The 17,575-nt window shown below is 43.4% G+C and overlaps 1 protein-coding gene across 2 annotated transcripts in view; it reads left to right on the forward strand.

Moving 5' to 3' along the window:
- Positions 1-16,745, forward strand: part of LOC110496033 (TGF-beta receptor type-2) — a 56,287-nt gene extending 39,542 nt beyond the window's left edge. For both annotated transcript variants that reach the window (XM_021571664.3, XM_021571663.3), the window contains exons 4-7: positions 1,242-2,014; positions 2,399-2,540; positions 14,209-14,333; positions 14,529-16,745. In XM_021571664.3, the coding sequence (XP_021427339.3) occupies positions 1,242-2,014; positions 2,399-2,540; positions 14,209-14,333; positions 14,529-14,789 (1,301 nt within the window). In that variant the 3' untranslated portion in view covers positions 14,790-16,745. The remainder of the gene's footprint in view (positions 1-1,241; positions 2,015-2,398; positions 2,541-14,208; positions 14,334-14,528) is intronic.
- The last annotated feature ends 830 nt before the right edge of the window (positions 16,746-17,575 follow it).

A 17,575-nucleotide genomic window follows, 5' to 3' on the forward strand; every position in this document is an offset into this window, starting at 1 on the left:
AAAAAAGGAGCAAGCGAATGAGGGCTTGACGGGCACTTGCTGTACTGTATGCACACACACGTTCATAAACACACACGCACACACAAATGCATGCACGTACGCAGGAACACACACAATCCTTAGCTGCCAAACATGTTCCTAATACAGTATCTCTGTCAGTAATTATAGAACACCAGCAGTCACATCAGCACTGATACAACAGTAGTCTGCCTGTTCAGACAACGTGTTAATGACTCATTGTTGTGTTTTATTATGTTTTTACGAGACTTCAGCCAGCCCCAGAAATAGGATTGTAAACATAGCATATGCATAAACTTTCACCAGATTACTCTGTCTAGCAGACACAGACATCACTCCTTAAGAGCATAAGAATCAGACATAGACTAGGTCTATAAAGGGAACACAATATGTGGTTGACTGGGGCATGGTTCAGCCTATTTGTGTGTTTAACAGACCAACAAGCTAACTTCGGCTTTGTAGCTTACAGATGCTTATTGACATTCCTCATGGAAGTGTTAGGGTCCTCTGCTTTGCTGGGAAGGAGCAGGCTACGTTGAGCGTAGCAAGATGCTCTGAGACAATAAAGCTACTTGGCTACTTCCTATTGATTTCCTAGCGCTGAAGGGAATTGGAGTGTGATGTATAGTGTGTATGACGTTCAAGCACAACTGAAATGTCAAATGTCCAAGTGTAGGCTACTGCACTCATCATGTATTGAGGGCTCCCGAGTGGCGCAGTGGGCTAAGGCACTGCATCCCAGTGCAAGAGGCGTGACTGCAGTCCCTGGTTTGAATCCAGGCTGTATCACATCCGACTGTGATTGGCAAAAAATTGACCCAGCGTCGTCCGGGTTTGGCCGGGGTAGGCCGTCATTGTAAATAATAATTTGTTCTTAACTGACTTGCCTAGTTAAATAAAACATTGTATCCCACATAGTCCTTTGTGGTCATTGTTTTCTATGCAGTGGGCACTTAAGGTCAATAAACAGACAGACTTCTTTGACCCTTGTGGCCGGTCCAGCTACTCATAGAGTGAAAAGGCTATTGCCAAAATATGCTAAACTTTTAGAGTATAGTATGAGCACTGAGAAGTTCTAATATTGTGGGGGGCAGGCCTACTCTATGTTACAGAATAGGTATATTCTACAGTATTTTTTACTGAGTATGCAATGTATTGTATAACTAATCTATAACATCTGCCTTGTCTCTCTCTTTCTCTCTTGTCTTTCCTCTCCACCTCAGACTCTCTTGACCCCCAGGTGGTGTCGGTGATCCTGGTCAGCCTGGTTCCTCTGCTGGTTCTGGCCATGCTGGTCATCACATCCTTCTATTGGTACCGCATCTACCACCAGCGCCACGCCGGTGCCAAGCGCAAGAAGACGCCTCTCGACTTCAGCGACGCCCGCGCCATCATGATGGATGACGACGGCTCGGACAGCAGCTCCACGCACGCCAACAACCTCAACCACAACACGGAGCTCCTCCCCATTGAGCTGGACGCCCAGGTGGGCAAGGGCCGCTTCGCCGAGGTCTACAAGGCCAAGCTGAAGCAGGGCGCCACGGGAGCCGGTGAGCCCTTCGAGACCGTCGCCGTCAAGATTTTCGCAGATGAAGAGTATGCCTCGTGGAAGAACGAGAAGGACATCTTCTCGGACGCTGACCTGCGCCACGAGAACGTCCTGCACTTCCTGACAGCGGAGGAACGTAAGGTGGAGAAACAGTATTGGCTGATCACGGCCTACCACCCCCGGGGCAACCTCCAGGAGTACCTGACGCGCCACGTCATCAGCTGGGACGACCTGTGGGCGCTGGGCGGGTCGCTGGCGAGGGGCGTGGCCCACCTGCACAGTGACCACACGTTGTGCGGACGCTACAAGGTGCCAATCGTCCACCGGGACATCAAGAGCTCCAACATCCTGGTGAAAGGGGACCTCACCTGCGTCCTGTGTGACTTCGGCCTGGGTCTGCGTCTGGACAACTCGCTGTCCGTGGACGAGCTGGCCAACAGTGGACAGGTATATATTCTTCTCTCCTGTCTCCTTTCTACTTAGGCTGCATCCAAAATGGTACCATATTCTCTATGATTAGGGCACTATATAGGAAAAAGGAGCTCTTTTATTTGACCAAGGCTTATAGGGCTCTGGTGAAAAGTAGTGCACTATTTTGGGAATAAGGTGCCATTTCAGACACATTAGTGTCTGGCTCATTTTATCTTACTGGTTCCTCTTCTGGACAATTTCTGTTTTATTACAGTGATTAGACAAACAGCCCACGCTGTCAGTTAAAACTGCAGTTGAATTGTACTGTTACATGGTACTGGAAGCAATCATGCATATTCTACTATCAACAGCATTAGAATGGAGTAGAACAGAATACAACAGAATAGTCTCCCTCTACAGGTGGGCACTGCCAGGTACATGGCCCCTGAGGTGCTGGAGTCCAGGATCAACCTGGAGAACATCGAGTCGTTCAAGCAGACAGACGTCTACTCCATGGCCCTGGTACTGTGGGAGATCACCTCCAGGTGCAATGCCATTGGAGGTAAAGTAACACCACATGATGTCTGACCAATCACGTGACCGAGTTGCATTAGACAGTAACTAATTGACAGGCAATATTTCGATTTGAAGTAGTGACCTTGTGTAAGTGATGAGGTGTAATTTTCTGTAAAGTTCCATTAAGTTTGGTTTACTCCAATGCTTGTAAACAAAGTCAATGTAAACAAACTCTATATAGCCTAAAAAAAAATGGTTACAACCATAATTTTGATATCATGGATGGTCAATCCTTGCATCCATAGCTCTTTCAATGAATTTGGGAGTGGTTAGATTTCTCCAGTCCCATCCCTCAAGTTTTTACCTTAAGAGGGGCGGGTAGTACTGCTTTCAGGTGTTTATAGTGTAATGGCCACCGATTATGCACATTGGTCACCTTTTCCAATGATGCCCTTCACTCAAAGGAAGTAAAGGGAGTGGGTGTGTCCTGTTTTTCCACCCTTCTCCCGAAGTGTGCACTTTCACACAGCCACTGTCTCACATCACCATTACTTACTGTGGTGTGGGAAACATTTCAGAGAAACCAAAATGTGTCAAAAAACAATTCATTCTCTGTTAGTTCTCAAAGATAAGAGCCTTCTATTCACTAATGTACCATTCTTCCTGTTTGTCATCTCTCTGAACAACAAGGCCAGGATATGGGCAAATAATACAAATGGGTGATTATCCAATGGGCATCTTATGGCAAGCCACAGGGACATATTTGATATAACATAGAGGAATTTGTTGTTCACTTCCCTCTGTCTCTGTGGTCCATTTTGTCTTGTGGGTGATCCTGTTTGTCCATTGTGTCAGAATGTTGATTGAATGTTAGTGTTGGTGCTCGCCTGCTTCCAGCGCAGCCATTTCCTGTTTTCCCTTTGGTACCTAGGGGCCCCTTTAGCGCTGTCACAGAGGAAAACATGGCCAAATGATCAGCCTGTTATACCCTCTCAGGTTTTCCTTCCAATGGCATGGGGTGAAAGAATACTGTATGTGTGCCCATTGGGTACACCTCTGAAATGAAAATAGTCAATTTCCTCTCTCTTTCTTTCTCTTGATTTCTTTCTCTCTCTGTCTCCCTGTCTTCCTCCCTCTTCTGTCTGTCTGTCTCGTCTGTCTCGTCTGTCTCGTCTGTCCCGTCTGTCCCGTCTGTCCCGTCTGTCCTGTCTGTGTATATGTATATATCTCCCCATGTCATGACATTACGTACATCCACCATCCATGACTATTCCAGCTGGCACTGTAGACAGACAGTGGTCAGAGGACAGGATAGCATAGATTTACGGGAGAGGGGAAGCCCGGCCCCTTCCTACCCCTGGATGGGAATAGAACCGGTGGGGAGAGAAGCAATTGGGATAATCCATGTGTTGGAATGTAGCTCGTCTCCCACCTTGATACAGCAAGAAGCTGCCTTATTTTGTGTAATAACGTTACTGTGCTGCACTGACAGTTTGTTTGGATATTCCCTTGGGGGTAAAATGTTTGCAGAGTTAGAATGACTAACTCAACAAATGCTACTATCTATGTCTGCGAAACTGGCACTCACACAGCTACATACAGTACATGTATTTTTACCACTTGTCATCCTTTCAATAAAAACTTCCCATGCATCATCCCAGCTCGGTGAGTCAATATTGACGGCATAAATCTCTATTCACCTGAGAACACACACACACACACACACGCACAGCAGATGGCATAAAACTCCTCTCAACTTAGAAAACACAAACACTTCCCTCTTCCCCAAACACAGTCAGACTGACACATCTCAGTGCATCATTATAATGAGTGGGTAGGTGAAGCCGCCATGGCTTGTCTGTCTCAGCCGCCACCTGCCTCAGTGCCTCAGCAGACAGATGTCAGAAGCTCCCGTTGTCTCGCTGCCTTGCCTGGCAGACCGCCACATAACACAGGCAGTCAGTCAGTCAGCCACTTTGTCACAGTTTCGGGGCCTTTCTTATGATCTGGGATCTGTCACGCGGTACGAAGGCGCCTGTCTGTCAACAGGGCCAGTCGCAACCTCAGAGAAAGCAGCAGCAGCCATCACTATGCATTCTTTATCCTCAAAGTAAAAGTAAGGACAAGTAAAAAATAATCAAATATGGGAGAAAGTAATAAATACATCGTCCCGGGCCGTCTCTTTTCCCGAAATGTCTTTCCCATATAATTTGCACGGCTGGAATTAGGAGCGGGAAAGAGAGGAGGGCGTTCACTGGTTTAGGGAGGAATGGGAGAACAGTGGTGTTGACCATCCCACTGTAGGATAAATTCCTTCACTCCCCTGAGGGAGAAGACAGGGTTAGAGTAGAGTGGAGGAAGGCAGCTGCTATCCAGATGTCATGGCCTCACCTCAAGCCTGAATGGGCCCCGTGCTGTCTGTCTTGTCTGTCTGTTTGCCTGTCTGTCTGGCTAGCTGTCTGGCATTCTGTCTGGCATTCTGTCTGGCAAGCTCTCTGTCTGTCTTTTCTGTCTGTCTGTACCCTTACAGAAAATGGTTTCACATGTGTAAAATCACATGATTTCACATGAAATTTCACTTGAAATCATGTGAAAACATGTGTTTTGTAACACTTCACATGTGATCACAAGTTTTCACGTGTAGTTTCATGTTATCACATGTTGATTTACATGTTACAACATTAATTTGTTTGGCTCCCGAGAGGCGGTCTAAGGCATTGCATCTCAGTGCCACTATAGTACCTGGTTTGAATCCAGGCTATATCACATCCGGCCGTGATTGGGAGTCCCATAGGGCGGTGCACAATTGTCCCAGCGTCGTCTGGGTTTAGCCGGTGTAGGCCATCATTGTAAATAAGAATTTGTTCTTAACTGACTTGCCTAGTTAAATAAAGGTGACATTTTCTTTTCACGTGATCACATGGAAACATGTGTTTTTGGAACACTTTACATGAAATTCATGTGTTTTTTTCATACGGGTATGACTTCCTGGCTGTCTGTGTCTGGCTTCCTGGCTGGTTTGCTGCCTATCTGGCTGACTGCCTGCCTGTCACCCAGGGCTTTAACAACCTGTGAGGAAGATAAAACAAGGTCAGAGCCACAAACTCTCAGCTTAATCAAAACCATCAGAGGAGAGAAGTAGAATAGTTTATCGTTCTCCAAGAGGCAGGGAAAGAGTGTCAGGTGTGATTGTCAAGCTGTGACTTGTCGAGATTACAGCATCTCAAACAGATTCATGTTACTTTTTTGGCTCAGATCAGAAGCAAACTTTTGTTAGCTCTATGAGAATCTGTTTTCTTGAATTATTTAAGTTGACTGAAATCCTAGTATCTACTATACTGCCGATAGTGTACTAGAAAATTATCATTACAAAGTACTGTATGATGAATACAGGTAATACCACATTCCTATGTGCATGAGGGGTACTGTATGTCTGTGGGTTTACATTGGTCAAATTGTATTGTTAGGTGTTACTGTACTGTTGGAGCTAGGAACATAAGCATTTATTTATCTTATCGTATTGTTAGGTGTTACTGTACTGTTGGAGCTAGGAACATAAGCATTTATTTCGCTATACCCGTGATAACATCTGCAAAATATGTGTACACGACTAATAAAGCTGATTTGACTTCAGATATACTCAGGTGGTGGCATGCTTTCTCAACCACAGGGTACAGTTTGAACAGGAATCTCTAGAATGAGTCATTGTAACAAACACAAGACTGGGGTAGCACAGTAACTTAAACAGGTCAGGCTTTGAACCAGGAAACCAGACTGAGACCTAATGGTTAATAGCACGAGGGAGAGAGAGAGGCTGGCAATGTAGTCTACACCTATGGAAACCCATGTCTGAGCTGCCAAAAATGTACTGTATCAACATTACAAACCAGAAAGAGGAAGTCGATGGTGAACTACAGAGTGGGAATGTTGAGACATTTTCTTGATTCACTTGCTCAAAACAAATCAAACTGAAGTTGTCAAATGCCCCCGAATACAACCTTACAGTGAAATGCTTACTTACAAGCCCTTAACCAACATTGCACTTTCAAGAAATATACACGTTTAGAAAAGATTGACTAAATAAACTAAACAAAAACAAAGTAACACAATAACATTAAAATAACAAGGCTGTATACAGGGGGTACCGGTACCGAATCAATGTGCGGGGTACAGATGAACTGTTCACCATTCTTATGGCTTGGGGGTAAAATACGTTAAGGAGCATTTTGGACCTAGGCTCCGGTACCGCTTGCCGGGAGTAGAGAGAACATTCTATGACTCGGGTAGCTGGAGTCTGACAATTTTTAGGGCCTTCCCCTGACACCGCCTGGTATAGAGGCCCAGGATGACAGGAAGCTGGCCCTAGTGATGTACTGGGCCGTAAGCACTACCCTCTGTAGCACCTTGCAGTCAAATGCTGAGTAGTTGCCATATCAGGCGGTGATGCTCTCGATGGTGTAGCAGAATAACTTTGAGGATCTGAGGACCCATGCCAAATCTTTTCTCCTGATGGGGAATAGGCGTTGTTGTGCGCTCTTCATGACTGTCTTGATGTGTTTCGATCTTGATAGTTTGTTGTTGATGTGGACACCAAGAAACTTGAAGCTCTCGACCCACTCCACAACAGCCCTGTCGATGTGAGTAGGGGTGTGCTTGGCCCTCCTTTCCTGTAGCCCACGATCAGCTCCTTTATCTTGATCACGTTGAGGGAGAGGTTGTTGTTCTGCCACCACACTGCCAGGTCTCTGACCTCCTCCCTATAGGCTGTCTCATTGTTGTCGGTGACCAGGCCCTGTTGTGTCGTCGGCTAACTTAATGATGGTGTTGGAGTCGTGCTTGGCCACACAGTCGTGGGTGAACAGGGAGTACTGGAGGGGAATCAGCACACACCCCTGAGGGTCCCTGTGTTGAGGATCAGCGTGGCAGATGTGTTGTTGACTACCCTTACCACCTGGGGGCGGCCCGTCAGGAGGTCCAGGATCAAGTTGCAGAGGTAGGTGTTTAGTCCCAGGGTCCTTAGCTTAGTGATGAGCTTTGAGGGCACTATAGTGTTAAACGCTGAGCTGTAGTCAATGAACAGCATTCTCACTTAGGTGTTAATTTTGTCCAGGTGGGAAAGGGCAGTGTAGAGTGCAATAGAGATTGCATCATCTGGGGATCTGTTGGGGCGGTATGCGAATTGGAGTGGGTCTAGGGTTTCTGGCATTGATGGTGTTGATGTGAACCATGACCAGCCTTTCAAAGCACTTCACGGCTACAGACGTGAGTGCTACAGGTCGGTAGTCATTTAGGTTACTTTAGCATTCTTGGGCACAGGGACTATGGTGGTCTGCTTGAAACATGTAGGTGTTACAGTCTCGATCAGGAACAGGTTGAAAATATCAGTGAAGATACTTGCTAGTTGGTTAACACATGCTCTGAGTACACATCCTGGTAATCCGGCCTTTTGAAGGTTGACCTGTTTAAAGGTCTTACTCACATCGGCTACGGAGAGTGTGATCACACAGTCATCCGGAACAGCTGGTGCTCTCATGCATGCTTCAGTGTTACTTGCCTTGAAGCACACATATAAGTCATTTAGCTTGTCTGGTAGGCTTGAATCACTGGGCAGCTCGCGGCTGGTGTTTCCTTTGTAATCCATAATAGTTTGCAAGCCTCCCACATCTGTAGTAGGATACAATCTTAGTCTTGTATTGACACTTTGCCTGTTTGATGGTTCGTTGGAGGGCATAGCGGAATGTCTTATAAGCTTCCGGATTAGTGTCCGCCTCATTGAAAGCGGCAACTCTACCTTTTATCTCAGTGCAGATGTTGCCTGTAATCCTTGGCTTCTGGTTGGAACATGTATGTACGGTCAATATGGGGACAACACCATCGATGCACTTATTGATGAAGCCAGTGACTGATGTGGTATACTCCTCAATGATATTGGATGAAAATCATGAAACATATTCCAGTCTGTGTTAGCAAAACAGTCCTGTAGCTTAGCATCTGCGTCATCTGACCACTCTGATGTATGATGTATCTCGTTGTGTCAATTTGTCAGTTATCATAAAAGGTGATTTCTTCATTAACAGTTCTAATACAGATATGTGAGTCAATAGGAAAGTGATATGTACTTTAAAAATACTTTATAACATTATTAACTGACCTCAACTGAACAGGTCATCCTCATTTACAGTTGAAGTCGGAAGTTTGCATACACTTAGGTTGGAGTCGTTAAAACTCGTTTTTCAATCCCTGCACAAATTTCTTGTTAACAAAATATAATTTTGGCAAGCCGGTTAGGACATCTACTTTGCATGACACAAGTAATTTTTCCAACAATTGTTTACAGACAGATTATTTCACTTATAATTCACTGTATCACAATTCCAGTGGGTCAGAATTTTACACACACTAAGTTGACTGTGCCTTTAAGCAGCTTGGGAAATTCCAGAAAATTATGTCATGGCTTTAGAAGCTTCTGATGGGCTAATTGATCATTTGAGTCAATTGGAGGAGTACCTGTGGATGTATTTCAAGGCCTACCTTCAAACGCAGTGCCTCTTTGCTTGACATCATGGGAAAATCAAAATAAATCAGCCAAGACCTCAGAAAAACAATTGTAGACGTTCACAAGTCTGGTTCATCCTTGGGAGCAATTTCCAAATGCCTGAAGGTACCACGTTCATCTGTACAAACAATAGTACACAAGTATAAACACCATGGGACCACGCAGCCGTCATACCGCTCAGGAAGGAGACGCGTTCTGCCTCCTAGAGATGAACATACTTTGGTGCGAAAAGTGCAAATCAATCCCAGAACAACAGCAAAGGACCTTGTGAAGATGCTGGAGGAAACAGGTACAAAAGTATCTATATCCACAGCAAAACGAGTCCTATATCGACATAACCTGAAAGGCAGCTCAGCAAGGAAGAAGCCACTGCTCCAAAACCGCCACAAAAAAGGGGGTGGCTTGCAAGACGAAGAACACCATCCCAACCGTGAATCACGGGGTTGGCGGCTTCATGTTGTCGGGGATGCTTTGCTGCAGGAGGGACTGGTGCACTTCACAAAATAGATGGCATCATGAGGGAAGAAACTTATGTGGATATATTGAAGCAACATCTCAAGACATCAGTCAGGAAGTTAAAGCTTGGTCGCACATGGGTCTTCCAAATGGACAATGACCCCAAGCATACTGCCAAAGTTGTGGCAAAATGGCTTAAGGACAACAAAGTCAGGGTATTGGAGTGGCCATCACAATGCCCTGACCTCAATCCCATAGACAATTTGTGGGCAGAACTGAAAAAGCGTGTGCGAGCAAGGAGGCCTACAAACCTGACTCAGTTACACCAGCTCTGTGCGGAGGAATGGGCTTATTGAGGGAATTTTGACCCAAGTTAAACAATTTAAAGGCAATGCTACCAAATACTAATTGAGTGTACAGTGGGGCAAAAAAATATTTAGTCAGCCACTAATTGTGCAAGTTCTCCCACTTAAAAATATGAGAGGCCTGTAATTTTCATCATAGGTACAATTCAACTATGACAGACAAAATGAGAAAAGAAAATCCAGAAAATCACATTGTAGGATTTTTAATGAATTTATTTGCAAATTATGGTGGAAAATAAGTATTTGGTCACCTACAAACAAGCAAGATTTCTGGCTCTCACAGACCTGTAACTTCTTCTTTAAGAGGCTCCTCTGTCCTCCACTCGTTACCTGTATTAATGGCACCTGTTTGAACTTGTTATCAGTATAAAAGACACCTGTCCACAACCTCAAACACACTCCAAACTCCACTATGGCCAAGACCAAAGAGCTGTCTAAGGACACCAGAAACAAAATTGTAGACCTGCACCAGGCTGGGAAGACTGAATCTGCAATAGGTAAGCAGCTTGGTTTGAAGAAATCAACTGTGGGAGCAATTATTAGGAAATGGAAGACATACAAGACCACTGATAATCTCCCTCGATCTGGGGCTCCACGCAAGATCTCACCCCGTGGGGTCAAAATGATCACAAGAACAGTGAGCAAAAATCCCAGAACCACACAGGGGGACCTAGTGAATGACCTGCAGAGAGCTGGGACCAAAAAACAAAGCCTACCATCAGTAACACACTACGCCGCCAGGGACTCAAATCCTGCAGTGCCAGACGTGTCCCCCTGCTTAAGGCAGTACATGTCCAGGCCCGTCTGAAGTTTGCTAGAGAGCATTTGGATGATCCAGAAGAAGAATGGGAGAATGGCATATGGTCAGATGAAACCTAAATATAACTTTTTGGTAAAAACTCAACTCGTCGTGTTTGGAGGACAAAGAATGTTGAGTTGCATCCAAAGAACATCATACCTACTGTGAAGCATGGGGGTGGAAACATCATGCTTTGTGGCTGTTTTTCTGCAAAGGGGCCAGGACGAATGGGGCCATGTATCGTGAGATTTTGAGTGAAAACCTCCTTCCATCAGCAAGGGCATTGAAGATGAAACGTGGCTGGGTCTTTCAGCATGACAATGATCCCAAACACACCGCCCGGGCAACGAAGGAGTGGCTTCATAAGAAGCATTTCAAGGTCCTGGAGTGGCCTAGCCAGTCTCCAGATCTCAACCCCATAGAAAATCTTTGGAGGGAGTTGAAAGTCCGTGTTGCCCAGCAACAGCCCCAAAACATCACTGCTCTAGAGGAGATCTGCATGGAGAAATGGGCCAAAATACCAGCAACAGTGTGTGAAAACCTTGTGAAGACTTACAGAAAACGTTTGACCTCTGTCATTGCCAACAAAGGGTATATAACAAAGTATTGAGATAAACTTTTGTTATTGACCAAATACTTATTTTCCACCATAATTTGCAAATAAATTCATAAAAAAATCCTACAATGTGATTTTCTGCATTTTTTTGTCATTTTATCTGTCATAGTTGAAGTGTACCTATGGTGAAAATGACAGGCCTCTCATCTTTTTAAGTTGGAGAACTTGCACAATTGGTGGCTGACTAAATACTTTTTTGCCCCACTCACTGTATGTAAACTTCTGACCCACTGGGAATGTGATGAATTAAATAAAAGCTGAAATAAATCATTCTCTCTACTATTATTCTGGCATTTCACATTCTTCAAATAAAGTGATGATCCTAACTGACCTAAGACAGGGAATTTTTACTACGATTAAATATCTGGAATTGTGGATTGCTGAGTTTAAAAGTATTTAGCTGAGGTGTATGTAAACTTCCGACTTCTTCAACTGTAACTCACTTGTTTTGCATGAGCAGTTCTCAGAAATATACCCAGTCAGTGTTAAAACTTTTTTTTCTCAAACCACTATCTACATTCTTTTGTTTTGTTGTCGTCTCATCCATTGCAGAGTTTAATGGTTAGGTTGGTTGACTTGAAAAAAGTTTCTCTCTTAAACCAATATTGACCATTCCTTCCTTTTTAGAAAACACTGCTTGTGTGGAGACCACAAAATGACCTTAAGTGTGGACTTAGCATGGGAGCCTATAAAAAAAATACTAAATTGTTTATCGTCTCATTCGAAAACAATAGCTCCCAAAATAGCTCCCAAAATATGCCTAATGTTCATATGGCATATGTTTTCGAAATAAGACAAACTTTTTATTTTTATAGGCTCCCATTACACAACCCTGAAACTGTTTACATTTTAGCAGATGCTCTTATCCTGAGCGACTTACAGTAGTGATTGCATACATTTTCCCCCGTGGGAATCAAACCCACTACCGTGGCATTGCAAGCACCATGCTCTACCAACTGAGCTACACGGGACAAAAAAAGAAAGAACCTCTATTCCGTTACTCGCTTGAATAATGACAGATGGGTGGGCGGGTGGGTGTACTTTTGCTAAAACACTGAAACGAGGGAAATCTTCTTGTCAAAAACAGGAAGCTCTTGCCTGTAGAGTCAGCTGTTGGCTCAAGCCGTGACCTAGCATCCGATTCCTGTCTGTGTTCATCTGGACTTCCTGTGAGGCCTCTCTTCTGGGCAGGGACTGTGCGTTTCTCATCTGTCAGCCAGAATTCAGTTGAACAGTATTACAGTACCGTACAGGGAAATAACTGATCAGCTTTAAAGTTCCAATGCAGCCATTTTATATCTCAATATCAAATCATTTCTGGGTAATAATTTAAATTTTACCTTTATTTAACTAGGGAAGTCAGTTAAGAACAAACTCTTATTTTCAATGACAGATTAGGAACAGTGGGTTAACTGACTTGTTCGGGGGCAGAACGACAGATTTTTAACTTATCAGCTCAGGGATTTGATCTTCCAACCTTTCGGTTACTAGTCCAACACTCTAACCACTAGGCTACCTGCCGCCCCATTAAATACCTTACTTCAATTAAAATGGTCAAAAATAAACAAAAATTTGAAGAAAAAAAAAAAAAAAAAAAAGCAATTTCTCAAGCAAGAATTTAGCTAGGACCGTCTGGGAGTCATCTGACTGAGGTGGGGAAAACTGATCATTAGCTGTTATTGGCAGAGAGATTTGGAACTCTTTCTTATTGGTCTATTAACTAATTTACCACCTGGTGATGTCCTCAGGCAGGCCAAAACTCCATCCCATCACAACAGGCTGAAGTTTCAAGCAGCTCTTACACAAATTCACCTTGGTTATACATAAAATATACATATAACACAGGAAAATCACATTTCTGACTGCTGGGCCTTTTGACTCCGCTTACGTAACAGGTCAACTCATCATTGTTTTGATTGATTGTGTTGTGAGATGGTAAAGGTTTTCATTATGATCCATATACTATTTCCATGTCTTCATTCTATTCACGATGGCAGTACTAAACGAATGCAAAAGTGAAGCAGTCGTCTCAGTACAGTACAGCTATTCATTGTGGATGTATTTCTGAATGCCACAGTGCCATTGCCCCCAAATAACCCTGTTGTTTTCAGTTGGCCCTATCTCATGTCTGTTTAATGTTATTTTCCAATAATGTTTTTGCAATATGGAGCTATTGAGGATAATTTACTTACTGGCATACCATTTATTTTGCGTCGGAAATCTGGAAAATGACTTTTAGTTTCATTTAGCGCTTGGTTCTTACACAGAATTTGTCAGACTACTTTAGGTACCAAATTTGGCCTTCCTGAAACAAATGTTTTTATACGAGAACTCCACTCTTCAAAGTGAACTTGAGTTTGATTTGTTGCTCTACCCAAACGGACAGATCAGATCAATGTAAAGATAAATAGTTCTCTGCAAACCGTTGACTAAAGTTTCCAGACTGCATCATCCCAAGCCAACTCTTTGAAATTCTGCCTTGAGTAAACTTTGTTTGTGCATGGGGTTTGACGAGCATCTTGGATGCCGCGTTATAAGATAGCTGACACTGAGCCAACGCTGAGTTGGTGAGTTGTTTCAAGCACATTCTCACTGAGATCTAATGCAATAATATTGACCGTTTCTCTCAGACAGCGTTTCCCTGGCCCCTGATCCTATAAACCTAAAACATATGTATATTTTGACCTCTGTATCTCTCTGTTCATGTTTGAGAATATGATATGATACTTAATTGTCCACTTTCATGGAAAATCATTTAGTGAGGCCAGGGCTACATTTGAATATTCACAAACCAGTACCATGTTCTGTGGCTCTGTGTGTGTGTTTATGAACCTACTGTATAAACCTATAACGTATCTTTTGACTTCTGTATCTCTTTGGCTCCTGTTTTAAATGTTCGGCTCTGTGTGTGTTTGTGTACAGAGGTAAAGGACTACGAGCCCCCATTCGGTAAGGTGAGGGAGCACCCGTGTGTGGAGAGTATGAAGGACAGCGTACTCAGAGACAGGGGACGACCAGAGATCCCCAGCAGTTGGATCAACCACCCAGTAAGTAACAAGGCCTGCTTTCATTATGCATAATGCACACATTCTCAGATGGATTATTGCATAATTTCCTTAGGCATTTTATTTATCTTTTACAAAAGCAATTTTTTATTAGGGCCAACCTCTCTCTCTTCCGACTCGAGTATCTGTGTACCACTACTGACTGTAAGTCTCTGTGCTCCGCTGCTTCTCCCTCAGGGCATCCAGGTGGTGTGTGGCACGATAGACGAGTGCTGGGACCACGACCCCGAGGCCAGGCTGACTGCACAGTGTGTGGCCGAACGCTTCAATGACATGGAGCACCCAGACAAGCTGTCTGGACGCAGCAACTCAGAGGAGAAGATCCCCCAGGACATCTCTGTGACGGAGTTTGAAGAGATTGAGAAGAAGGAAGTATGCCTCAGAAACTACAATGCCCCTGTCGAGGAGGCTGAGAACTACAATCAACCAAGCAGCTGAGAGAGATTTAAGTGGAGAGTCTCTTTGTATATGCTCCGTTTATTTGTCCTGCTTGTGACTCCAAGGAACAAACAGATTGGCTGTTGTGTGTCATGGATGTAAAAGGGAACAAAACTGAACAATCCAATCAGCAAGGAATTTATCTTTTTTTATTTTTTATATTTACAGCATTTTCTCCAAAGACGGATTAAAGCCATGACTGGACTGGTGAAAATATAAAGCCCTCTTAACTAAATACTGTTCGCACTTTATCAATAGCTATGCATACCAAATGATGTACAGTACCAGTCAAAAGTTGACACACCTACTCATTCCAGGATTTTCCTTTATTTGTACTATTTTCTACATTGTAGAATAATAGTGAAGACATCAAAACTATGAATTAACACATATGGAATCATGTAGTTACCACAAAAATGTTAAACAAATCAAAATATATTTGAGATTCTTCAAAGTAGCCACCCTTTGCCTTGATGACAGCTTTGCAAACTCTTGGCATTCTCTCAACCAGCTTCATGGAGGTAGTCACCTGGAATGCATTTCAATTAACAGGTGTGCCTTGTTAAGATGGAATGCAATTCCACAAACTAACAAGGTAGGGGTGGTATACAGAAGAGAGCCCTATTTGGTAAAAGACCAAGTCCATATTATGGCAAGAACAGCTCAAATAAGTAAGACAAATGACAGTCCATCATTACTTTAAGACATGAAGGTCTTTCAAGAACTTTTAAAGTTTATTCAAGTGCAGTTGCAAAAAACATCAAGCGCTATGATGAAACTGGCTCTCATGAGGACCGCCACAGGAAAGGAAGACCCAGAGTTACCTCTGCTACAGAGAATAAGTTACCAGCCTTAGAAATTGCAACCCAAATAAATACTTCAGAGTTCAAGTAACAGACACATCTCAACATCAACTGTTCAGAGGAGACCGTGTGAATCAGGCTGTCATGGTCAAATTGCTACAAAGACACCACTACTAAAGGACACCAATAAGAAGAAGAGACTTGCTTTGAGATTTTTGGTTCCAACCACCGTGTCTTTGTGAGACGCAGAGTAGGTGAACGGATGATCTCCGCATGTCTGTTTCCCACCGTGAAGCATGGAGGAGGTGTGGGAGTGCTTTGCTGGTAACACTGTCAGTGATTTATTTAGAATTCAAGACACACTTAACCAGCATGGCTACCACAGCATTCTGCAGCTATACGCCATCCCATTTAGTTTGCGATCAGTGGGACTATCATTAGTTTTTCAACAGGACAATGATCCAACACACCTCCAGGCTGTGTGAGGGCTATTTTACCAAGAAGGAGAGGGATGGAGTGCTGCATCAGATGACCTGGCTACTTTGAAGAATCTAAAATGCATTTTGTTTAACACTTTTTTGGTTACTACATAATTCCATATGTGTTATTTCATAGTTTTGACGTCTTCAATATTATTCTACAATGTAGAAAATAGTAAAAAATTAAGAAAAACCCTTGAATGAGTAGGTGTGTCCAAACTTTTCACTGGTACTGTATATTCAGTTACTGTATATTCTTGATGACAATACAGTGCAATTATAGGAAAGAGGGGTACTGTACCATTTGTATCTGGAAAAAGAAGAGAGCAGTCAATACTGATACACTAATACAATTTTTACCCGTTTTGGACTGACAATTTTTACCCGTTTTCAACTGGCACTTTTTGACATTTTTAAAGGCATCATTGAATGATTAAAGGGACTGGAGGATGGAGCTATATCAAAAACCAAGGTGAAAGTTTCATTCCTGGAAGCACGGTATGAGAAAAGGGCCAAGATATGAAATTGAAGATGATTCCCAACAAATAAACCCAGGGGAATGCTGATATTTAATGACAAGGAAGGGAACTTGATCCCTTCTCAATTAAAGATCTCTATAAAAAACCCTCTATGTATAATGTTAAAAGCCTTAATTAAAGACGTTCAGTATTCTACTCTATTTTTCTTGCTGTCTATTATTCACCTTGACCTGACCTTAGGTCTCCGGTTGGATTGAATAAATTTAGGAAGCTCATGTCCATTCTCTTTTGGCTAAATGGCTACAGTGTCTTCAGCTTGCTCTCTACCCACAGTGTTGAAGGCTCACAGTGTGTGGACTACTGCCGGACAGGATATTCAGTCAAACCGCATTACAGTAATATGTTAGTTCATTCACTACCACTCTGAAGTGGAGTTCTATTTCCTATCGTCAGAGTTTCCAATGCTGTCACTGGTCTACCAGACTAACACAAGGCTCACTTAGTTTGGCTCAACCTTTAGGTCATATCAGGACATGTTTTGTAGGTTGTATGTCGGTACTTGAATATTGCCAAACCACATTTTAACAGTAGTAAACATGAACACAGGTGACCTCCAATTCATGATTTATCCCCCATTTAACTCACATTACCTTACACTTAATATAAAACAAATGTCTGCACCTCTGTAGAACCAAACTGTGGCAGTGTGACAGTTCTTTATCCTCATCCATAACTCCTTGGTGAGTGTTTGTGAGGTGTTAGGTTAGATGGAGGTGGGAGGTTCAGCAGGTTTAGAGCACTGAAACCTGCCTAGCGTTGACAGACCTTTGATCCCATTCCCAGCCGATAGTCTCCGTCAGACAGTGCAGGTCTGTCTCTGCATGGGCCTCTGCAGCAGCTGCCCAGGTCTAACCTAACCTACATCTGCTGTTTCCCGTGTTCCATAGCAACACGGTGGAAAACACACTCCCCTGCCAAGACGCGAACCGCCAACAAGGAGCTCGCTGCCCGGACTCCACTACAAA

The sequence above is a fragment of the Oncorhynchus mykiss genome, chromosome 18, assembly GCF_057628025.1.
Source record: "Oncorhynchus mykiss isolate SJ-2025 chromosome 18, ASM5762802v1, whole genome shotgun sequence".
In the NCBI taxonomy this organism is placed as follows: domain Eukaryota; kingdom Metazoa; phylum Chordata; class Actinopteri; order Salmoniformes; family Salmonidae; genus Oncorhynchus; species Oncorhynchus mykiss.